This window comes from Olea europaea, chromosome 11, assembly GCF_002742605.1.
Source record: "Olea europaea var. sylvestris chromosome 11, O_europaea_v1, whole genome shotgun sequence".
Lineage (NCBI taxonomy): Eukaryota > Viridiplantae > Streptophyta > Magnoliopsida > Lamiales > Oleaceae > Olea > Olea europaea.
In genome coordinates this window covers 36,155,482-36,180,588 of record NC_036247.1, presented here as the reverse complement: position 1 = coordinate 36,180,588, position 25,107 = coordinate 36,155,482, and the positions used below count along the sequence as shown (strand labels likewise).

General features: G+C 35.0%; 2 protein-coding genes across 2 annotated transcripts; one reads left to right on the top strand and one right to left on the bottom strand.

Moving 5' to 3' along the window:
* The first annotated feature begins 220 nt into the window (after nt 1–220).
* On the top strand, nt 221–3,571 carry LOC111404246 (SWI/SNF complex component SNF12 homolog). Its single transcript, XM_023033042.1, has 2 exons — nt 221–2,225; nt 3,045–3,571. The coding sequence occupies exons 1-2, from the start codon at nt 682–684 to the stop codon at nt 3,124–3,126; spliced, it is 1,626 nt and encodes a 541-aa protein (XP_022888810.1). The 5' UTR covers nt 221–681; the 3' UTR covers nt 3,127–3,571.
* A 3,430-nt stretch (nt 3,572–7,001) lies between these two features.
* LOC111404245 (sulfite oxidase-like) lies at nt 7,002–23,858 on the bottom strand. Its single transcript, XM_023033041.1, has 12 exons — nt 23,613–23,858; nt 23,054–23,169; nt 22,888–22,950; nt 22,751–22,787; nt 20,851–20,932; nt 20,328–20,446; nt 20,139–20,234; nt 19,224–19,334; nt 19,039–19,140; nt 18,371–18,418; nt 7,654–7,869; nt 7,002–7,354 (listed from the first exon to the last, which is right to left on the bottom strand). Exons 1-12 carry the CDS (start codon nt 23,685–23,687, stop codon nt 7,238–7,240), a joined length of 1,182 nt encoding a protein of 393 aa, XP_022888809.1. The 5' UTR covers nt 23,688–23,858; the 3' UTR covers nt 7,002–7,237.
* Between the last annotated feature and the right edge of the window lie 1,249 nt (nt 23,859–25,107).

Genomic DNA, 25,107 nt, shown 5'->3' with positions numbered 1-25,107 from the left:
CGACATGTTTACTATAAAAAATAATAACTTAATCAACTTATGTCGACCATTGTCTTACTACGTGTATGCTTCGTAAAATATTAGCCTAACAAAATTAAAGAAAAAATTCTGTTATGTGCAGCAAAAAGAAAAACAAAACAAAGTCTACAAAAATTTGGATGACAGCCCAAAACATAGTGGACTTGTAAATGAGCCCAATCTGCTTTAAATGACTATAACCAAAATGAAACCTCACTCGCTCCATTGTTGAGTCGTAACTCGCCGAGCGAGTCAACTGCCGCGAAGGAAGCTCCGCCGTTTCCACCTCGCACCAGTGAGATTCTGTTGTAATCTATTCAATAATTTCGATCGAAAAATTTCTAATTATATAATTTATCAACTTTTTTCTAATTTTCGCATTGTATATGATTAAGGTTTAGGTTTTCGATTGTTACAGTCTCTTTTATGTGATAATAAGCTGTCGCCAAGTTTTGATCTTTTCGAAAAATATTCTTTTTGCGTCGAAAATATACGGTTTTTGGGGCTTCGTGCTTAATTACGTACTCTTAAGCTTTTCTTGGGTTCCTTCTTATAGTTATTAGCTTTTAGGCATTTATATGCAGTAATTAGAGTCCCTCTCTGTGCGCTGATGCATATGCTGATTAGGGATTATCTGAGGTTATTAATTGTTTAGATTTAGCTATGTCTGCAAATAACAATAATCAACCAAAGAACATTGGGGCTTCGTCGCCCTTCAACAATTCGTTGCCTGTGAACCCTTCTGCTCAGCAACAAGTCGGATCTGGCTTTCCGGGGCAATTTCAGATGTCTCAGTTAACTCCAGCTCATGCCCAAGCCATTGCTCAAGCTCAGTCGAAGGCTCAGGCTCACGCCCAAGCACAAGTGCAGGCTGCCCATGCTCAATTTCAAGCGCAGTTGCAAGCTGCTCAAGGGCTTTCATTCAACCAAGCACATTCCAGCGGGGCAAATTTGGGTTCGCCATCTCCCTCTCTTTCAGGAGCTGGAAGTGCCAATGCTAAAAGGTATATGCAGAAACCACCTGTGCGGTCGACTGGCTTCTTGCCTAACAACACAGTTTCTCCTATGAGGACAATGGATGCTTCAGCTACTATTCGCAGGAAAAAGCAGAAGCTTCCAGAGAAGCAGTTACAGGAAAGAGTGGCAGCAATTTTGCCTGAATCTGCTCTTTACACACAGCTCCTTGAGTTTGAGTCTCGAGTGGATGCTGCTCTGACAAGGAAGAAAATTGATATCCAAGAGGCTCTAAAAACTCCGTCATACATACAGAAAACTCTCCGGATATATGTATTTAACACTTTTGCTGATCAAATTCGTACAATTCCTAAGAAGCCAAATGCGGAGCCGCCTACATGGACCCTTAAAATTGTAGGGAGGATTTTGGAGGACGGGATGGATCCTGACCAAGCTGGCATGATGCAGAAATCAAGCTCTTTACATCCAAGGTTCTCTTCATTTTTCAGGAGAGTTACTATTTCCTTGGACCAGAAACTCTATCCTGATAACCATATGATTATATGGGATAGTGCTCGGTCTCCTACTTCTCATGAAGGCTTTGAGGTAAAAAGGAAAGGGGATCAAGAATTTACCGTGAATATACGGTTAGAATTGAATTATATGCCCGAAAAGTATAAGCTTTCATCAGCTCTGATGGAAGTATTAGGTATCGAGGTTGATACTCGTGCAAGAATTATGGCTGCCATTTGGCATTATGTGAAGGCTAGAAAGTTGCAGTGTCCGGATGACCCTTCGTCTTTCAATTGTGATCCTCCACTTCAGAAAGTGTTTGGGGAAAGAAAGATCAGATTTACTGCAGTGACACAGAAAATAACACCCCATCTGTTTCCTCCACAACCCATACATTTAGAGCACAGGATCAAACTTTCAGGAAATTGTCCTGCTGGAACTGCATGCTATGATGTCCTAGTTGATGTACCCTTCCCAATACAGAGGGAATTGAATGCTCTGTTGGCCAGTACTGAAAAAACAAAAGAGATCGATGCCTGTGATGAAGCAATTTGTACTGCTATAAGAAAGATCCATGAGCACGGTAGAAGAAGGGCATTCTTTCTTGGTTTTAGTCAGTCACCCATAGAATTTATTAACACTCTGATTGATTCTCAAAGCAAGGATCTGAAAGTTGTTTCTGGGGAAGGAATTCGCAACCCAGAAAAAGAGCGTCGATCGGATTTCTACAGCCAACCCTGGTATGTTCATAATTATCATCCTGTTCCCAGTTAACTGTTTTTAGCTCTTTACTTTATTGAATATCATCGTTGTAAATAGGTTGGGTTTCGTCGATCAGATTATTTTGGATGCAATTAGGTCTGACTTATTATTTAAGCAAATGGTTCAGACAAAAAGATGGAGTTGAATGCATGCAATAAATTTCAGAAGTATTTGAGATGTTTTTGCTTTGTTAACTGATTCAAATGACCAAAAATCTATGATGCACAGACACTCGTACAAAGGCTCCATGTCCGTGTCTGTCACGTCGTATCGTATCAGACGTTTTATATATTTTTTAAATTCCCGACAATCTAGTGATATTTAGAGATACCCCTCGGGCAAGTATACAGCATGTCATGGGCTGTGTCTTATATAAAACTCTATAAAAAATAAAAATAAAAAATGGATATGAAATATGAATTTAAAATTTTAAAGAATTTAAATCACGTCCCAATGTGTCTGTGTCCTACCTTTCCAAAGAATCGCTTGCCAGCGTGTTCATGTCCGTGCAACTTTGTTAAAACCCTTATAATGCCCTAAATATTGAAATTTTGCTGGTATATCAGGCATGTCATAGACATTGTTAAGTATTGTCCATTCTCTTTTTATCTGAATAGAAACTTGTTCGACCTGAATTTCTTGTATTCAATACGAAGGAAATAGGAAAGTATTGGTATTTGGTAGGTTATGTTTTCTACATGAGATATCAGCTGCTTCCATTTTAGAGTTAAACTTACTTCCTATCATATCCCCATAATCCTGGACTTGTTACTGAAATCAGAGTATCTTCTTGACAGGGTGGAAGATGCTGTTATACGCTATCTGAATCGTAAACCACCTACAGATGCTCCTGGAAACACGAGTAGGCAGGAACCCTAAAGCTTTTATCGATATTTGAACTGTAAACAGCCTGCAGATGCTTCTGGAGGCCAAGTAGGCTGAAACACTAGAGCTGCTAAAACTAGTATGCAGTTGCTTCTATCACTTACTGTTCGTTGAACATCTGCACAGCTTTTTTGTGACTGGTATTTGCATTTTTCAGTGGTAATGAACCATGAATCCTTGTAAAAGAAGCAGATAGTATATCTGGTCATTCAGCACTGTCGTTTCACTTGCTGTTTCTGGTTGTCAGACAAATTTGCATTACAGATTTATTTATCTTTGCCAATGTGCAAAAGCAGTTCTAGCTTTTAAGTGCTGTTGTTTGACTGGTCAAATGTTGTATTGTATGTCATTGTGTAGATGCCAGCCTAAAGTGAAACACTCGAGATCTTGCTAGATGATTGTACTATTTATTTTATGGATATGCTTCATCTTCGATCTATTTGCTTTTGCACTAAAAAATTTGATCTCACGTCCCTTTTCTTTAGAATCTGAGATATGGTGCTCAAATTTTTGGACACAAAGGTCTATTGATTTAGAATTTTACTAAATAAGCAGAGTCAGGTACTTAGCATTGTAACGAGGACCTTGAGTTGGTGTCTTCATTAGCAACCTCATATTGCAGCATGCTGATTGAGCTAGTGGAGTAGGCTACGAAGGTTGGTATTGGTTTCTCCATCCAGATTATTTTCTTGTGACATATTTGTTATGTTGGACACGATAGGACAAAAAAATTAAGGATAATTCTAAGTGTATATAATTTGATTTACCAAATGGTTTACCTACTCTCACAAGCACGTGGACTCGCGTGAATAAAATAATCCTAACATGTGGCCCCGACATCTCTATTGTGAGTGTATGAAAAGCATTAGGTAAAAAAAATTAGGTACATCTAGCATGGTCCAAAAAATAAAGGAAAAATGTTACTTGTATAGATTTTTTTAACAAATAGGGTTACAGGTGCTGAGCTGGCAAGATTTCATTGGCTGATTTAATCTTTTTTATCTTTTTCTTTTTTTGTACAAAATGTTTGAAATTTTGCCAATTCAACATTCTGTAACTACATATGTTAAAACAACCTATAAAAGTAGCATTTCTCAAAAGTAAAACGTATTTAAATTTTGAAAGATGATGCACAAAACACGTCTCAGTTCTGCAAGCTGCTTTAAATGGAATATGTGGAAGCCTGAGCTTACATTTCAATTATTTACCTGAATTAAGAGGAAATTTATTTGAAGAATGAGCATACATTTGTTTAGCAAACTTTCATAGGATTGCTTTAGGTAATCTCTTGAAGGGGCTGATATCAATCTTTTATTGTCTCGTTACAATCATTGTAGAGATTTGCCCTCATTCAAAGAGATTACTGATGTGTAACGCCATAGATAATAAGTATCTTTGGTGACATAGAACTAGAAATTTCTGGTCTTGAGATCTGGGTAAAATTTTCAAGTTTGCACTATTTCTTCAATTCTAAGATATCGTCACATTAACATAAAGAGGTGTCCTTATTGACATATTTGATATAGAAATACGTTAAAAGGGATGTCATCTCTCACTATAGGAATCCCATTTTACCAAAACAGCTCAAAAAATTCCAGCGAAATCTTTAAAGAACAGAACATAATTTCTTTCACACGTTTGGAAACTGGGAAATATAATATTGTACAGATGATCGTATAAACTTCCTAAAAACACGATAAATTACATGTTATCCACATCTAAACCAGTCCCCGACAGTGCAGGATGTTAGATCCGACTGCTTTGTCTACATACTGGAATGCCCAACCCGAACATGAACTCGGTGCCATGAGGTGTTCAGTATCCCTCTCAAGTTCCAGATAACTTCTACATCTTCAGGTTGGACATTTGCAGCTGTGTCCACCTGCCAATAAGAAGAAAATATAATACCACAGTTGACACAGAGTTGAGCACTGTGATACTGGCCAACTTTTTTCATGCACTCATAATAATCATTACAAGCGCCAAACTATATCTCCAAGTTTTCATCAGATCTTGTTTGGCAAAGTTTATTTTAAAAATAATAAACTAATAAAATAAAATAAAATAAGTGTAGAAATTAGTTTTAAGTGACTCTTGTATTCAATACGAAGGAAATAGGAAAGTATTGGTATTTGGTAGGTTATGTTTTCTACATGAGATATCAGCTGCTTCCATTTTAGAGTTAAACTTACTTCCTATCATATCCCCATAATCCTGGACTTGTTACTGAAATCAGAGTATCTTCTTGACAGGGTGGAAGATGCTGTTATACGCTATCTGAATCGTAAACCACCTACAGATGCTCCTGGAAACACGAGTAGGCAGGAACCCTAAAGCTTTTATCGATATTTGAACTGTAAACAGCCTGCAGATGCTTCTGGAGGCCAAGTAGGCTGAAACACTAGAGCTGCTAAAACTAGTATGCAGTTGCTTCTATCACTTACTGTTCGTTGAACATCTGCACAGCTTTTTTGTGACTGGTATTTGCATTTTTCAGTGGTAATGAACCATGAATCCTTGTAAAAGAAGCAGATAGTATATCTGGTCATTCAGCACTGTCGTTTCACTTGCTGTTTCTGGTTGTCAGACAAATTTGCATTACAGATTTATTTATCTTTGCCAATGTGCAAAAGCAGTTCTAGCTTTTAAGTGCTGTTGTTTGACTGGTCAAATGTTGTATTGTATGTCATTGTGTAGATGCCAGCCTAAAGTGAAACACTCGAGATCTTGCTAGATGATTGTACTATTTATTTTATGGATATGCTTCATCTTCGATCTATTTGCTTTTGCACTAAAAAATTTGATCTCACGTCCCTTTTCTTTAGAATCTGAGATATGGTGCTCAAATTTTTGGACACAAAGGTCTATTGATTTAGAATTTTACTAAATAAGCAGAGTCAGGTACTTAGCATTGTAACGAGGACCTTGAGTTGGTGTCTTCATTAGCAACCTCATATTGCTGCATGCTGATTGAGCTAGTGGAGTAGGCTACGAAGGTTGGTATTGGTTTCTCCATCCAGATTATTTTCTTGTGACATATTTGTTATGTTGGACACGATAGGACAAAAAAATTAAGGATAATTCTAAGTGTATATAATTTGATTTACCAAATGGTTTACCTACTCTCACAAGCACGTGGACTCGCGTGAATAAAATAATCCTAACATGTGGCCCCGACATCTCTATTGTGAGTGTATGAAAAGCATTAGGTAAAAAAAATTAGGTACATCTAGCATGGTCCAAAAAATAAAGGAAAAATGTTACTTGTATAGATTTTTTTAACAAATAGAGTTACAGGTGCTGAGCTGGCAAGATTTCATTGGCTGATTTAATCTTTTTTATCTTTTTCTTTTTTTGTACAAAATGTTTGAAATTTTGCCAATTCAACATTCTGTAACTACATATGTTAAAACAACCTATAAAAGTAGCATTTCTCAAAAGTAAAACGTATTTAAATTTTGAAAGATGATGCACAAAACACGTCTCAGTTCTGCAAGCTGCTTTAAATGGAATATGTGGAAGCCTGAGCTTACATTTCAATTATTTACCTGAATTAAGAGGAAATTTATTTGAAGAATGAGCATACATTTGTTTAGCAAACTTTCATAGGATTGCTTTTGGTAATCTCTTGAAGGGGCTGTTATCAATCTTTTATTGTCTCGTTACAATCATTGTAGAGATTTGCCCTCATTCAAAGAGATTACTGATGTGTAACGCCATAGATAATAAGTATCTTTGGTGACATAGAACTAGAAATTTCTGGTCTTGAGATCTGGGTAAAATTTTCAAGTTTGCACTATTTCTTCAATTCTAAGATATCGTCACATTAACATAAAGAGGTGTCCTTATTGACATATTTGATATAGAAATACGTTAAAAGGGATGTCATCTCTCACTATAGGAATCCCATTTTACCAAAACAGCTCAAAAAATTCCAGCGAAATCTTTAAAGAACAGAACATAATTTCTTTCACACGTTTGGAAACTGGGAAATATAATATTGTACAGATGATCGTATAAACTTCCTAAAAACACGATAAATTACATGTTATCCACATCTAAACCAGTCCCCGACAGTGCAGGATGTTAGATCCGACTGCTTTGTCTACATACTGGAATGCCCAACCCGAACATGAACTCGGTGCCATGAGGTGTTCAGTATCCCTCTCAAGTTCCAGATAACTTCTACATCTTCAGGTTGGACATTTGCAGCTGTGTCCACCTGCCAATAAGAAGAAAATATAATACCACAGTTGACACAGAGTTGAGCACTGTGATACTGGCCAACTTTTTTCATGCACTCATAATAATCATTACAAGCGCCAAACTATATCTCCAAGTTTTCATCAGATCTTGTTTGGCAAAGTTTATTTTAAAAATAATAAACTAATAAAATAAAATAAAATAAGTGTAGAAATTAGTTTTAAGTGACTTTTGTTTTCAAATATGCCTGGATAACTTTGCTTAAGTAAACTAAAAAACTAATTTTATTGGAAGTAACCGTGTTAATATATAACATACCGCTTTAGCAACAATCTCAGCACTCATTGGGATATCAGCCTCAACCTTGAAGACCACCCATGCCCATTTGTCGCTACTTGCATCGTCAGAGGTGTATGGAACACCAGCTTTCTGGAATCTAGAGGCTTCCATCCAGGTTTTGCCACCATCGACGGACACGTCTACTCTCTCTATGCCACGTCCACCTCCTGATACCGCATAACCCTTGATAGTTATCTGACAATCGACAGTATATCTTAATGTAACTTTACCCACAGGACTATTCAAGTGAGCAAACTCTGGAAGCAGGAAGCAATTGCACAATTACACACCAGTGCCCAAATTGTTTACAAGATTGGAATTTTGCCATAGAAATACTTCAGAGCATCACAACATACATGATATTCTAAGCCACAGAGCCACCTGAAGTGCTTCATTCATAAGCTATTGGTTATTTTGTACTACAAATTAAAGCTGATTTTAGTGAATAAAAGAGATAATGTTCAACAAAACCTTTTCAATTTTATGTATAAATCAATGGCCAACACCCATGTAGTCATTCAATCACTTGAATAAGAAAATTATTGAAAAGTAAATAATGATTTTGGAAAGAGGTGATCATGTAGACAATCCAAATCAAACAAGGACATTCAAATGTAGGTGGAGTAATATTCTTATTCTGTTATACATCTTTATGAACTCTGAATTTTAAAATGTAACGTGACCAAATTTTTGTGCATACTAATTTATTTTCCATCAAGTTCCCCAAATTTTCAAGCCTATCTAAAAATAAGAGGTGTTTCACCGGTGCAGTACTCAAAAGCAGCTAAAACAAAATTCAACTAAACAGTTCTAGGTATTATTCTCTCATTTCGGATTCTTGAATTTAATTCCATATTAATATCTTAGGACTGGATGCATAAACAAATATGTTATACCAGAAAAGCATGATAGTCAGTCTACTGCCGACTGTTTATATAACTGACACCACATATGAGTGTCCTTTGCTACTGATCATTCTCTGGCAGAAGAATATACTCCTGCTGGAGTAGAATCAATTGGTTTAATGGCACACTAGCTTTTTACATGTTCCAATTTTCTGCAGAAATAACAAATTCTTTGACAAAAGTGGCATTTACCACCATTTGCACTCTCACACTTATTACAATTCGTGACTGTTGTAGGTGAGACTGAATCCTCTATTTTATCTTCCTTATTTGGAACAAGATTATTATCATGTCCTCCAGGGTCCATGCCATTTGGATTTGTTCTGATTACTACTGGCATTACTCTCATTTGGTGATGAAGGTTGGTGGAAATGACGGAATTCTTGCGTTTTAGTAATCTCTAATTCAGCTTCTTCTATCACTAAAATAAAGTGACTCCTTGAGCTTTAGCAATTCTTTCATCTCGATTCAACTCTGGGTGTAATCCCTCGGCAAAGAGTTCAATTTTAAGTTCATCGGTACAGACCACATTTGAAGCAAAACAAGATAACTCATTGAATTTCTTAAGATAGTGTCTAATCCTATATTTGAATATTATTTTAATCAACGTGTCTCCCACTTAAAATTTGCGTGTCCTACTTTTTTTTTGAAAATTTGCATGTCTGCAACATCGTGTCGTGTCGGACACGAAGATAGTCACTAAGAGATTGGGTTTCTGGACATAGGTGTACGAAGTCAATGAGTTTTTGGCTACTAGAGGAACTTGAGAAGTATTTATTTATGAACAGTTCAAGATAGAGTTCCAATTATCTGAGTCATGTCTTCAACTAATTAAACGGTGTCCCACAAGTGACTAACACTACCCCTAATCATGAAGGTAGCGCGGTTGAAGTTATTCTCTTTTGGGATTTACAGTATGCAAAGATCCGTCCTATATGGTGGGACTCAAAAGAGGTATGTCTATTTTGATCCTAGGATACAAAGAATTTAGATTTCTCGTAATGTTTTTTTCTTTGAAAAAAAATCTTTCTTCACTACGTATACTTATTTTCTCCCTTATGCTCTCTATCTTACCTAATTTCCACCATAGAATCATATCGGTACAAGCCGGGTCTTGTTTACACTCGCATGTTAGTTGCACGTCACTGGTCAAGAGCTTCTTTCTCAGACGATTGTCCTCCCAAGCATCTTTGATCCTTCACCAGATGATTTGCTGCCTCATGTTCCTCCACGTCAAACTTCTCGTGTTCCACCACCACCAAATAGGATTAGTTTTTCCTCCTATAGCTCTATGTCTGCTATCCTTAATTTGATTCCATTCATTCCTCCCACAGACAAGCTATGGACGAGTATTGGCAACGGGCGATGAAAACAAAAATTGAGGCTCTTGAGGCCAATCAGGATGTTGTGCCATGTCCACAGTAAAAAGTCTCAGAGGTTTATACAGCACATCATGGCATTTTCTTGAATCAACATAAGTATATTCAAAACTTGCATAAATTGGTTAATTTATCTGAAGCCTCCTCCATTGGAGCTTAATGTTAAATATCGAAAAGAAGAAAATTTTCTTCCAGACCCTACTCTATATTGAAAGTTGGTAGGACGTCTTAATTTATCTCACTATCACACGTCCCAATATTTCTTTCGTTCATTCATACGATCAGTAAATCTATGGATGCACATCTTCATTATTTGGTAGCTATTCGTTGAATTATTTAATATCTTATTGGGACTTCTCATTGTGATCCGTTTCTCCCTAAGGGGACGTCTCTTGAGCTCACAGTGTATAGTGATACTGATTAGGCTGGTTGCCCTGATTCTCTTCGTACTGCTAGGTGTGTATCTTTCTAGGTGATGCTTTCATTTCTTGGAAATGTATGAAACAAGACTGTGTTTCTAAGTCGTCCACTAAGGTTGAATATCACGCTATGTTAGCTACCTGTTTTGAGATTTTGTGGCTACGAGGACTCATCACAGAAGTCAGTGTTTGTCAATCACAACCTACAACACTCCATGCTGACAACACTACTATTACTCAAATTGCGGCTAATCATGTGTATTATGAACGTACCAAACATATTGAAGTAGACCTTCATTATATCCGGAATGCCTATGATTCTAAGGTCATTGCTCTTTGATGGAGATCAAGATAGGAATAAAAATATAGAGTTACAGTTTAAATAGAAATTTTAAATTGCGTTTAATTATAATTAGATTAGATAAGATTTGTTGTGATATTTTAATATTATTAGGAGTTTGTTTTCTTTTTAACTTTTTTGAGTTTATTACCCTATAAATAGAGGGCCTTATTCATTGGAACGACGCTCGGCCCATGTGGCCCTGGTAAACTAGATTTATCCTATTCATTGTAATTGAACCTTGATTATATGAATAAAGATTGATTTTCCTCTTGCCCTCAATTCTTCATTTCTTGGATACCCTTTCTTTCTATCCTTTCTCTTGTTCTTTGCATCTTACGTCACTCTTCCTCATGTTTTCACTACTCAACAGACTGCAAATATCTTCACCAAATCCTGAACTTACCATCATCATAATTTCCTTATCATCAAATTGATGCTTGTGGACTCATCCGCATCAATTTGAGGGAAAATATTATAGGGTGATTGATTCTATTATAGGAGTGATTTATTGCTTTCCTTTTAAAGCCACACAAAATTAGGAATTGATTCCCAATTGTAATTTTCCTTTCTTTTATATTCCATAAATGTGTATATATGAAAGACAATGTCAAAAGAATAATTCATTCAGCAAATTGGCCTCAAATTAGCATTTCTAGCTAGCACATTATAATATTAAAGGAAATTAGGGCGTGTTTTGTTTGCGTTTTTGTTTTCTGTTTTGGTTGCTCAGTGATGAGCTAGAGTTTTGGATTCTAGGAGAAGGATCATCTTTGCATTTTTTTGGTGTAGGCTGTTTTGTGAAATTTCTCCCAACTACAGCATCTTGGCTAGCGATATATTGCTGGAATCTTTGCCATACTTTGGCGTTAGAATTTTTGTTGGAACACGAATTAAATATTCAACTGAGCTCTCCTGACAGATAGAGCTCACCGTGTGTGTCGGCACACTTCGTGAATTTCTTTTGAAAATTCTTCTTGGGGGAGTGAGCTATCTAGAGTGTTCTTGGAGTGGTTTTGGAGTTCTTCTTGGTTATTTCTGTACTATTTTGTTGTTCTTGGTCTCTCGTCATCAATAGTTTTCATAGTTGGTTGCTCTCGTTTGGATTTCTTCTTCATGGACACAAGATTTGTCATCGTCACAATTCAAGATTGTAAATTGATGCTTTTAGCAGCATCAATTTGAGGGGGGTGTTAATGAGGTTAAATAAAGATTACGAAAGATTATCGAAAATTATGAAATATTACGGCTATATCTAACCTCTATTAAAAAGGAGAAGGAGATGGCATTGTTGATTGAATAGTAAATGAATCCATTGTTACTCCACAAAATGTAGAATCACTTTTTTTTTTTTTTTTGGTCTTCCATCACGCATCACTCCTCTTCACCTCCTCTTCACGCAATCGGCTAGCTTCCTCCATTTCTCAAAGCAACCTCCCATGCTTATTTCCTTCATTCTCCACGACCGTGCAACTTCCCTTTCTTCTATTCATTTCTTCTTCTTTTTTTCTATTTCGTTTTCCTTTAATTTGGTGGTTGCCATTTTAGAAGTTCTAACCATTTATTTTTGTTTTCTTTTACAGAGGCTTTCCATTATAGAACAATCGAAAGAATTATTGAAAGAAGGTTTTTGGCAAGTAAATATAGATTTTTGCTATGAATTGAATGTATGTTGATTTGATTTTACTGTGTGGTTCTAGGTAGATTTTTTTAGAAGGTATTATTCTGAAAAGATTAAGGATTTTATTTTGTTTTACCAGGCAAGCAAAAAATGAAGGAGTTCTAATGGATCGCTTGGGTTGGAAAAAGGCCCACATCTTCAACCATTCAAGTTGGCAAGTTCTGATTTTGAATTTTTAATGATTTTGATTTTTTTTTATTTTCATTTCTGCTGTTGAAAGGTAAATAGTAGTTTTAGCTCATTGTTATCTCCTCAAGGTGGTTAATCAAATAGGTGAAAAAATAGGGTAAACTAAAAAAATAAATAACAAAATAGTTTTATAGTTTGAAGCTTAAATAATAATAATAATAATTAAAAAAAAAAAAAGAGGAAGGCAATTGAAATCACTTGCCAGGACGCATGGGGAAAGCTTCTTTCTGCGAGGTAGATTGTCAATTCTTCACTTTGATTCATTACTTACATCACTCAAACGTTATAGTTGGTGTGGTGGAAGCTTGTACTTCTAAAAACAATTGATTTTGATTTATCCATATTCTTGGAGCCAAGTACTTTCTAATGCTATATGTTTTTTGTGATTGTATTTGTTTTAGCTTTTGATCTCATTTTTGGTAAACAATATGTTATAGTTAAGATTTCATCGTCATTGTGGGGGGGGGGGGGAAAAAACCTCTCCGAACTGTTCGAAAAGATGGCAAAACTATCTCTTCGCATTGTGCAGAGAGACCAACTGTTGGAGAGATCAATTGATCTCTCCAAACTGTGCGAAGAGATTTTTTTATTTATTTTTAATCGATATCATTACTTGATAAGTGCATTTCCATTTTTTTATATACAATTATGTTTAATTTATTTATATAAAATGCTTTAAAAATAATAACTAATAATAATTATTAAGCTAATAAAATATAAACTAAAAAAGTATACAAATCAAATTTCTCAAAAAATTAGTAACAAAAATGTAAACAAAATGCATTTACCTATTTTTAATTTCGTCTAATTTACTAATTTAAATGAAAAAAATTACAGGTGCTATGTGGAGTCTCCGCACAATTTGTGTAGAGACTCCGCACTTGTGCGGAGACTCCGTACAAATTGTGCGATTTTTGCGGACACGTGAGGACTCCCTTATTTTATTTTATTGTGCGGAGACGTGAGGACTCCCGTATTAAAAACAATGTGTAATAAATACGGTATGATGCAAATATGGTATGCTGTAAATACAGTATGATGCAATTAAAGTATTTGTAAATATGGTATGCTGCATATACGTTATGATGCAAGTACGGTATACTGTAAATACGGTTGGCACCATATTTGCAGCCTACTTACCGTATTCCGCCTATCATATTTACAACTTACCGTATTTGAAGCCTACCATATTTGCAGGCAACTTATCGTATTTACAGCTTACCGTATATGCTGCCTAACATATTTGCAAATTACCGTATATGCTGTCTACCATATTTGCAACTTAACGTAAATTTCAATTTTTGCACTTACAAATTTCGAAAATGCAGAACATTGTACATTCACTTACCAAACCGGATATCAAAAAAAATTCCAGATGTTTATTTTTTCGACATAAGCATAAAATAAATATTAAAATATATGATTTGTGCTCAATCTTCAATTTTTCAATATTGAATTAGAAATATAATCTTCACATTCAACTCAATCATATCAATACTATCAAAGAATAAAGGCAAAATAGTTTGTATATTGTCTTATTCAAGCATGAATATACGAACATATTTTTTTCTAGAAAACACAATACTGTTGCAATTGTAAAAATAATTTACAATTATTTTCTTATATCATGAAAATATTTCTAGATATTGCTTCAAAAACTTTCCAAAAAACTAAAATTCATTTATTAATAAAAATACGATAAATACAAAATTTGTGCAACGCATGTGATAGTGACTAGTTATAATTATATTGTATCATATATAAATATAGTTTTTACCATATTTAGTTTGATTTGTTACTATTTAATGAAAGAACCTTTCAGATGGTATCAGGTCATTCTGATTCTAAACAAACTAACACTTGATTTTGTTTTCGGCACCGGCCTAATTTTTTTCTTTTTTTGAATAAACACGATCTTTCTCTCAGTAATTTTTTTTTTTTTCAATCTACAGTTTTACACGTCAATGAATATCTCCACCTCGTCCACTATATCTTTTCTGAAAATGCATAATGTGATGCATCGAATAGCCCGCTATCAGAAATCAAGCTGATGGAGGCGTAAGCGTATACCTACCCACAAAAAAAAAAAAAAAATAGAGAGATTCAAAATCAAAATCGGCAACAAAAGGTGGAAATATTGTGCGATTCTCTTGCCAAAGCTCCAATTCTAGTACCCAAAGCAGTATTCATCAATTTGGTCTCAGTATTAGTTCCCACTAACTAAAGCGAAGGCATCACCTATTGAATTTGGCTGTGCAGTGGCCTCCGTTAGTGTCGTTTTGCCCGAATTGACGCGAGCCAATATTCCAATGTTGTGGAGCTTCTACAGCGATTCCTTCCACCTTGCCTCCTCCTCCTCCTTCAGTCGAAGGTTGGGGAGGTGGTGATTTCGGGTGTAGTATCCGTTGAAGCGATATGTGATTTTAGGTGTGGTGAGGAAGAAGCATTCTACGATTATTACACAGTAGAGGCTTAATTAATAGTTGTTGGAGTGGCAGAGGTGGTGGCGGATTGGTGACAATGAGTGGGGCAGAGAAGGCGGCTGTGCTTGATACTGTGGCTACCGGCGTGGAGAGTTAGCAACTGTGGTTGGTGGCGGGTTAGATTAGAATACAGTTTAGAGGTTACAGATGGTGGATATGGGCTGGGTTAATAGGTAATGGGTTGGCCTGGGTTAATGGGTCAGCTTATGTTGAAGGTGGGATGATTTTTTGTTTGGGCTGAAAATAGCGCGTAATGGGCCTGGGTTATATTTTGACAATGGACTTCTGGATAATTGGGCTGATTTATGGTTACTCGATTGATTTGATTTTGGGCTGAGTGCTGGTTATAATTTTTTTTGAGAAAAATTTATATGTAAGGTGTATTGCTTACACCAATTCACAAATGAGGTACAAAGTTTAAAAATTCAAAATTCAGGTTTTTACATAATTAATTGAAAATATTTATTAATTAAATCTAATAAAGTCACAATTACAAGATTAATGGTCACAATTTCATAATTATTGGTCACAGATTTACTTATTGGTCACATATCATCGAATTAATTGGTTACAGATTATTTTGATGTCACAAATCAAAAATTTTGTAGATTACAGATTATTTCGAGGTCACAGATAAAAAAATTACAGGTCACAAATTGTTTCATTGGTCACAGATAAAAAAAATTACAAGTCACATAGTCACGTATGTTCAAATTTATTGGTCACATATTCTAAATAGTTGATCACATGCACCAAATACCCCACCATTGATCCCGATCCAGCACCAATCTTGGTCACAAATCACCACCGTCAACAAAGCAAACACCAAAAAAAAAAAAAACCCACAAAAAAAAAAAAAACCAAAAAAAAAAAAAAAAAAAAAACCACCACCACTGTCATCGCCTACACTACACCCCCCCCACCTCCACCTCCAATCAACGACCGCACCACCATCATCTACTAAAAGCACCATCTCTCCCAACATTACCACACCACAGCAATCGTCCCACCAACAAAATCATCAAGTCTCCCATCGCCATTTTCACTTTCAATACAACACAAAATCAAACCCCAACTTTAGCAACCAAAACAAAGCTGCTGCATCGGCGTTGCAAGAGAAGTCGATCTGAGCGTCCTCCAACCATCGCCGTCGATCTGAGCACACTGCAGCGACATTGCGAGAGAAGTCATGTACAGCGACTTCATTGTCGATCTGTGTAGAGCCACCACTTCCAATATGTGCAAAGCCACACCCAACGACGATATCTGTGCAAAACCACAAGCAGCGACAATGCGCAGCTTCTTCGCACCTGTGAGTGCAGCTGCAACTGAGAAGGGAGAGGTGTGCGTCGAATCTGCTTCGCACTACAGAACTCATTATCGCGCTGCGACGGCGATCTTCGGTAGTAGGCGGCAATCTCTGGGAGTGGGCGGTGGCTCCGAAGGTTCAAGTTAAATGGAGAGAGTGGAAAGAGAAATGAATTTGAATTTTAGGGTTTGTAATTGGATTGGGATGAGATAAGGTTGATATATTTTATATTAATATTAATATTAATAGTTAAATCAATACCTGAATTGTGAATAAAAAACTTTCTCACTTGATTTTTGCACTGTGATTTTGTAAGTTTATGTGGACATCTTAGGCTAGGGTTTGAAGTGATAGGCCTGCGATTAAAAAAGTTGAATATGGCGTGGTGGGCTGAAATTTTTGTTTGGGCATAAGAACAATATAATTGAGTTTGAGTTGAGGCTCTTAATTAAGTTGGGTGGTTTGTTTTTGGTTAATTTTTGGGTTTTATCATAGTTAGGCTTCATTACTTGGCCAATTTTTGGACTGCTTTATTAACATAAGTTCGATGATCGTTGGGGTGCATTATCTGGCCTGATTTATTAGCATAATTCGGGTGACTTTCGTAAATTGGTTGATTAAGTTTATCGTGGGTTGAAATTTCTTCCTCAAGTAACATGTGACAAAATACAATTTTATATTAAAAAAAAGGTGAAGGGATGAAAGAGACATGATAGTGCAAATCGTTGGATTTTGGTTGCTCGGGTGATGAGCTAGAGTTTTAAATTCTCGAAGGAGGATCATCTTTGCATTTTTTGGTGTAGGCTGTTCTGTGGAATTTCTCCCAACTACATCTTGGCCAGAAATATATTGCTGGAATCTTAGCAGTATTTTGGCGTTAGAATTTTTGTTGGAACACAAATTATGTGTTCATAGTTGGTTGCTTTGACTTGGATTTTCTTCTTGGACAAAAGTATTGTCACTGTCGCAATTCAAGATTGCAAAGAATCAATTTGAGGGAGGTGTTAATGAGGTTAAATAAAGATTACGAAGATCATCGAGATTACGGATTACGGAATATTACGGCTATATTATAATTATATTGTATCATATATAAATATATTGTTTTTACCATATTTAGTTTGACTTGTTTCTATTTAATGAGAGAACTTCTCACAATAAGAGGTATCGAGTCTTATCGAGTATTATTCAATATTATTTGTCACAGATCATTGAAGAAGATAATTGGACTTCGATGAGGGATGGCCAACAATTGGCAATGGTGGTAGACAAGAAACAATGGGAATCACTTTTGTTTATACGGAACAAAAATTAAAAGAAAGTAAGCTCTTTTGGGTTTTTGGTTAGGCCATGCTCTATTCCCCTTATTTTTTAATTAGTTTTGACTTGGCTTCATGAAGTATTGTAGAACAAATCTATTTTGTACGGCAAAAAAATGTTATGCATATACCTACTGCCATTTAACCCAAGCTTCTGCAATTACTTGTATAACGCAAGTGCAAAATCAGTCTTCTACTTAGGATATTATTCTGCTTGTAAATTGGTAAAGGTACTAATATCCATGGTACACCTATCTATCCTGAAAAGGTGATGGTACCTGCACATTCTAATTAGGTTCAGTGCTTGCATAAGCAGTATCAGTATGTATTCAGTTGGGTAATGTTTCACATACCAGGATCTGATTCTGAACCATCACTTCATAATAAACCCAAAAATAAAAATAAAAATAAAAATAAAACGAGATCACCATCTTTTGGTATTATGTCAGCTGTTTTCCTTTAAAATGTCATCCCAATCAAAGTTTAAATGAGCAAGAGGTGTGTAAGAGAGTGCCTTAACTAAATGTCATTAGCTTACATGATGTATCAATGAAAATTTGATAGCTGCAAACATGAAAAGCAGTATAGAAAAAATTCAATGAGACATTTAGTGCCAGGAAATCTTGCTATATAAGATGCATCATATGCATAACAATATTATGGTATACTGACCTTTCCAGGTTTTACCACATTTACATCCTCCAGAGAACATATTGCAGACTGCAAGCAGCATAAATTTGAGTATCAATTAAAAAATTGTCTTCAATAAACTTTAAAACATTATACAAAGGCTGGTAGCAGTTTCCTTAAAAAAAAAAGCAAATAGTGCTTCCAACAACTTTGCAGTCAGTGTAATTAATAGTATGTTTCCCAAGTGTTTATAACACCTGCTAAAAGTCAAACCACTGTTTATCCACATATTTCGTGGGACCCACAAGTTCTAAACATTTAGCCACCACTCTTTTCTATCTGTTTATAAACACTTGCCAAACATTGTCCAAGATTTTTCGCCCCTTCCTATTCTAAAATTTGAAAATCAAAGAGTCAGATCTTAGAAATTATTTTTTTATCCTATTCTGGTGGGTAATGGAACACAGGAAAAGCATCTTGGACTTAGGAGGTTCTATTTATAAGAGCACTATAACATTGCAAAAGTATTTAGAAGGCTCTAACAATGAATATTCCATATTAATAAGTAGATTCCCTCCACTCATATTTGACTATATTACTGCTACGTGTGCAAAAGATTATAAGAACTACAACACAGTTTTGAATGAATGTTTCTTTTATTAATTACACAGATACATTGATAAAGAGCAGATCTGCAAATAAGTAAATACCTGGACAGGAAAATCCATTTGTGGTCTCCTCGTAGACCAGTTGATATTGTCCCAATTAACTGAAGGTGGAAACATTTTATAATCCCTTTGCATAAAGAATCCCTATGCAGCAGCAACGTAAACTTCATAAAGCTTAGTAAAGAAGATGCAATCATTCTTCAGACTAATTATGGTTAAATTTCAACCTGGCATTCTTCTGCCAGGATATTGATTGAATCAAGCCATTTGACAGAACGAGCACCAATTACACCTGGGACAATCACCCGTAATGGGTATCCATGATCCCTGTTAAGAGGCTTTGCATTGTTGGCAAATCCAGAACACAAGGATTAGATAGAAAAAAGAAAGAAAATTGAAAGGAAGATGAAGCTAAACTCTATCTAGAAGAGCCTATAAAGCAGAGAATTTATGCCAACATAATAAAGATTCAAGTTCATCAAACATGATAAAAGAAAGGACTTTAAGCTACCAATGGGTAATCAAGTTCAAGTAGAATATAAATCATAAAAAACTTGCAAGTAGAGAGAGAAACTTAGTGATTCCATTTAGATCAGTGAGAATTTCATCAAATCAGAATGGACATTCAATTTGCATGATGTATTACGTACTTTATTTGATTGAATTATATCTATCTAAAGAAAACAGAGGGGGCATGTAAATACTTATAGCCAATATGCACACATGGATGGAGAGCGAGATAGATTGCTAAAGTTCCAGCATGTGTGACTTCACGTGAATATAATAATCACACAGAAAGAAAAAGGACAACAAAAATCATGCAGATATTAAGAATGGTCTGTACTTTAAATTGATTTAGTGAAAGGTGAAGTAGACATTAGGAAACTGCATGTGTAAGAACAAATTTATAAAGTCTAACATCTACATGTCCAATATGTGGTCCTGACTCTTTACGGCACAGAATGTAACTATATTATGAGAAAAAGCTACTAAAAGATTTTGATAAATCACATAAGAACAGGAAGAACATTCTTGCGGGTAGAGTCAAGCCATGGAAGGGGTCGTCTGGAATTGATTGAGAGAGCAGCGTGATTAATAACTATATACTAAACATGTTTGTCACATAATCAAGTATATAATACCTCTCCATTCATCTCATATGCAAGTAAAACATCAGCCTCGGGGTTTGTGGCCTGACTTAATGGAATTGATGCTTTATAGGGGCCTCCATTTTCCTCCTGTGTTTATATTGACATTAATATATCAAGTAAAATTTTCACATCGTGCAGTGACCAAAAAGTGATATGACCAGGAGGGGAATAAGTGATTACCTTACACTTGTCAATGCTTATAAATTCTACATGTTTTCCTCCAGATGGTGTTATCTGTGAGGGCTTATTAATTCCAATCAGTTCAAGAACATCTGCTAATTTAGCTCCACCCCAAACAGCTGAAATCAAAATGCATGACGATGGGAAATTAAGGAACAGAAACAGGAACCAACAAAACTCACTGATCTAATATAATATAAAAGTTTTAAAAGATCGCTGTTGAGACAAAGGAGAAACCCATTTTGAATCAGTTTATCTCAACTACTTTAAAAGCCTTCCGAATCCTTCAAGGGCGTATAGGATGCCAGTCCACATAGTAAAGAATACAACTATTTACTTTGACAGCTAATTCAATCCAAAATATAATAATTTCATCACGGAATTAAATATTTTGAAATGAAGCCACTATGCTTTATATATAGGACACTTCAACATATAATGCTCTCTCTTTGATAGGCAACATTTTCTAGATAAATAGATAGTTTAACAGAATCAAAATTCATTCTTTTCATAATGTACTTACCATTTCCTATTGCAGAAATATCCCATCCAACTCCCTTAACCTTGAGAGTTTTGCTCATGGCAGTTCTTCTATTTCCAGCACACTGCAAGTAGAAAGGTAAAAGTACAAATCATCTTAGCAAAATAGAGAAGAAAACTCGAGAAAGCTAGTATACCCATTCACAAATAGGCAGGTGGAAGTTATTCGGCATAACCAGAATCCCTAACCTCAGTGGAGACATATTGTATAATACCATGAGCTACTATGCTGGCTCGCAGCCATTATAACTCATAAATTATATGGCTATGTACCTTCCATTTTTATGATCATTAGCTCATGAATTCAGTAAATTCCTAGTATAAACCATGATAAGATGCTCTGGGCACATTATCACGGGCGTACACAAGGGATGGCATGGAGGTCATTTGACCCCCCAACTTTTGGGCTGGTAATTACAGGTTGCCAAACAAAGTCAAAACATTACATTCTTAATACCATTTCAAAGTGCTAAAAGCCTAATTTTTTACATCGTTAACAGTGCGCAAAACAACCAACTTTGCAAATATTACAATCTGTCAAAGTAAGTAATGCCAAACTGATATTTTGAGATTTTTGATAACATGTTAACTTTAAAAATTCTCCTACGATCGTAAGCAATTCGAAACAAATTGCCTACGTGATCTTGAAACTCGTTCGAGAACTACATCATACACATATCGAATGTTTCAAACAGACATCGAAAATAGTTAAATGTGCGTCAAACGTGCATCTAAAAAGAGGCATGTAATTCACCTTTTCTTTAAAACTTTTTAATTATTTCATTAATATTTATAATTTTTGCGCAATAAATTACTCAATATAATTTACATCATTTTATTAGGAAATTTTAAATGAGGTACAATGTTAAAAAATTTTAGAAATTTTACATCTGAAAGAGTCATACCCCATGTTGTAAATATACATGGAATATGACCTTTTCAGATGTAAATTTCCTCACAACTTTTTTGAAAGTTTGATTATGCCCATGCCCCCCAACTCAAAAAGTCGGCATCCGCCACTGCATATTATGTATCATTTTTAAATTTCTTCTAATACATTAGTAAATATTAAATCTTCATGTAATTGTCTTTTTCTTGTGCTCTTATTTGAATTAGCAATTGAGCTTATTTATGTTGCTGGCATTGTGGGAAGGAGACATCAATAGAGCACGGATTCTATAAGGTCCAAACTATGTGATTTAATTCCATGTATAGTTTTTTATCTAAGCAATATTGTCAACAGAATTATCACAACTAATATAATCAAACAACAACCAAACTAAGTTTCATTCCAACTCAAAAGTAACTTCAAAGAATATTTCTCTAGCGAAATTCATAATCAAGTTAAAAAAGTGTATGAAGTATATTCAAAAATAAAAGAGTATAAAAATAAAGATACACTATATGAATGTATGTATTTAGAAGTATTTTAATCAACATGTTCATCACTTGATCTTTTGAAAATTATAGTGAGCCTGTTCGGTAATGATTTTGAAAATTGATTTTTTGATCGTTAGGAGAAAAGTAGGAACCACCTGTGAAAGAGTAAGTCAAAAATTACGGTTGAAATAGTGAAATAACAGTCAAAAAATCAATTTTTTGGGGGTGAAAAATCACTCCCAAACGGGGCTAGTGTATACCCTGGACAACCTTCATTTCAGTGTTTCAAAGGTAGTACTACTTATCTGCATCTTAACCATCTAATCGTGGCATAAATTTCTCAATGTAATGCAACCTTTCAATAGTTGCCCTAGCATGTATCCATGCCACCAAAAAGAAACGCAAATAACCCTTCTCTTGATTCACGCCTCTTACCATCTTAACTAAGAAGAGATAAAACAAACCTCTATAAACATAAAATAATTCTTAAAGAACAAAGATACCTGCAAAGTGGCAGTGACAGTATATTTCGGTAGCTTCCTGTTATTGACAAACAATATAAGTCCAAAATTCAAACAACCTTGGAAGATGATAAACAATGACATGGTAAGGCACAAAATTAATAGTCTATATCACTCACCAAATGTCTTTCATGTACAGCTCTTTGGGGTTCCCTATTAGACCAGTTACAGAAACACTATATCTGCTCAACGAAATAGAATTTGTCAGTCATATGAAATTCATACATTTCAGCAAGATGAAGACTGGAAAAAAGGTGTATTCATGAAAAAGGGAAGGTGCTGGACCTCTCTATGTCATCAACTATTGGAATGGGCCCGTGATTCCTCTTATAGAAGAAATCTGCTGGCGTAACGTAGGACGAAATCAAATCGGAACGGTGTGGTTCAGCATTGAAGGGCGCCTGGACCAAAAGAGCACCGATCAACATTTGTTACACCATTAAGCACACAAAGCAGTAATTGATTAACATAAAAAATTTGCCAAAATGGAAATTTCACTTCAAAAGAGAAATTATATTTTCTAACGTATTGCATAACAATGTTATCTTTTGTAGTAAATCATAACTACTTAAGAATGAGAGTTTAGGACATATAATTTTTATATTCTTGCCTATTGAAGTTGGAGTAGGGGCTAGGGCCAATTATCAGTAGGACAAAATGTTCAGTACACATATTCAACAGGTAAGACAATTAGATATTAAGAATCAAGAAACTCAAATTCTCTGTTCTCAACGGTTTTAAGAATTGGAAATTTTCTTCAAAACTAAAGAAAAGAGTGTGCACGATCAAGGATGCATCTAGGAAAGGGTGTAGAGAGAGAGAGAGATGAGTTATTATTGCGAACCGTGGAATTAATCAGAAGGGCAGGGTGGCGAGGGGGCTCTTGCGAATAATCGGATGGTGCAGTTAGTCCAGGCATTTTTCAGTTCCTCCAGTCGTTTGCCGTTTGCTCAGCTTCTTGAATCTGGATAGAGACAGCAGCGGGGATACTCGGACGGAGAAGTGGATTTGGATGATAGTTTACATTCCTAGAGGACATTCGTGGAAATGATTGGTTGACATCGTCTCCAAAGTGGCCTTGGACCATTGTCAACAAAAAATAAAAATAAAAAAAAAGTTCAGTTTTAAATAGATATATAAATGGCAAATTGTCAATTCTACCCTCATCTTGACATCTTCAATCAAAGAAAGAGGAAAGAAAATGAGGAAAAAAGAAAATTTCAAGTAGTCAACTATAACGGTCGAATCCGGTCGAGAGTTGTCATCCTTAAAGTCTACCCAACTTCGACAATCACAAAATTCGATTATTATTTTTAACAATGTTAGTTTTTTTGTGGGATTAAGAGAATAATTTTTTATTTTGTATATCTTGTGAAATTTGTGATTTAAATTATTATTTATAATTTTATTTTTCGTTATTTATGTAGATTATTGGTCTACGATGAATTTTGACAAAAAAAAATGGCCAATTAGCCATCGGAAATGGCGACTTTTCATTTCCGACGAGAAAATAGTCAATTTAGGGTTGCCTATTAAGTCAATTGAGCCGATTGTACCATTTCTTTTTCTTTTTGTTTTTTTTTAAAAATGGGCCAACAGTCAGCCCAGCTCTCGTTTGGGCCAAATTTTTGGCCCTTTTTTCCTTTTCTTTTATTTTTATTTCTTTTTTGTTTCCTTACTCTTTCTTTCTTTTTTTCTTTTTTCCCTTTTTTTCTTTTTCTTTCTTTTTTATTTTATTCCTTTTTTCCCTGAATTGTTTTTCCTTTTTTTTTTAATTTGTCTTGTTTTTATTATAATTTTTTTGAAAAATTGTTTTAAATTTTCGTTTTTCTTCATATTATAAATATAATTTTTTGTTCGATTTAAAATTCTTTTTAATTCTTCTCATTTTGTGATAAAACATATTTTTCTATTTAAATTAAATAATATTTATTTTTTAATTTTAATTTTTTCAATTATAGTTAAAAAAAATTATAATAATTTTTTTATTTGTAATTCATTTAGTTTTTTATTAGCATTGATGTAAAATGAATCTACATCTTCCGAATAATAGTTACAATTTGGTTCGCTTAATATTCTGAGATTATGCTTTATTTCGTTATCTCTTATTCAATGTTATATCATTTAAATTTTTGTATAATGAAATACCATCTAGATGAGAAATTGAGACGAATGCGGGGAAAGCTACTTGGGACAGTAGCTTGGACAGTTTCACTAAAATACTGGACCTGATAAATGATCAGCATGCGGATATTCTGTGTCAGTCCTTCATCTGACTCCTGTATCAGTTGAAGGTGGTACAATATTCTGGATAGATCATCGATGCACTATTATATTCA

Bases quoted from the DNA above. Each gene is read 5' to 3' on its own strand.
- LOC111404246 (XM_023033042.1), top strand. From the start codon at position 682: ATGTCTGCAAATAACAATAATCAACCAAAGAACATTGGGGCTTCGTCG. The intron at 2,226-3,044 runs GTATGTTCATAA...TCTTCTTGACAG, and splicing joins GATTTCTACAGCCAACCCTG to GGTGGAAGATGCTGTTATAC.
- LOC111404245 (XM_023033041.1), bottom strand. From the start codon at position 23,687: ATGCCTGGACTAACTGCACCATCCGATTATTCGCAAGAGCCCCCTCGC. The intron at 22,788-22,887 runs GTGAGTGATATA...TGTCAATAACAG, and splicing joins CTGTACATGAAAGACATTTG to GAAGCTACCGAAATATACTG. The intron at 19,141-19,223 runs GTTGAAATTTAA...GCTGCTGCATAG, and splicing joins TCCTGGCAGAAGAATGCCAG to GGATTCTTTATGCAAAGGGA.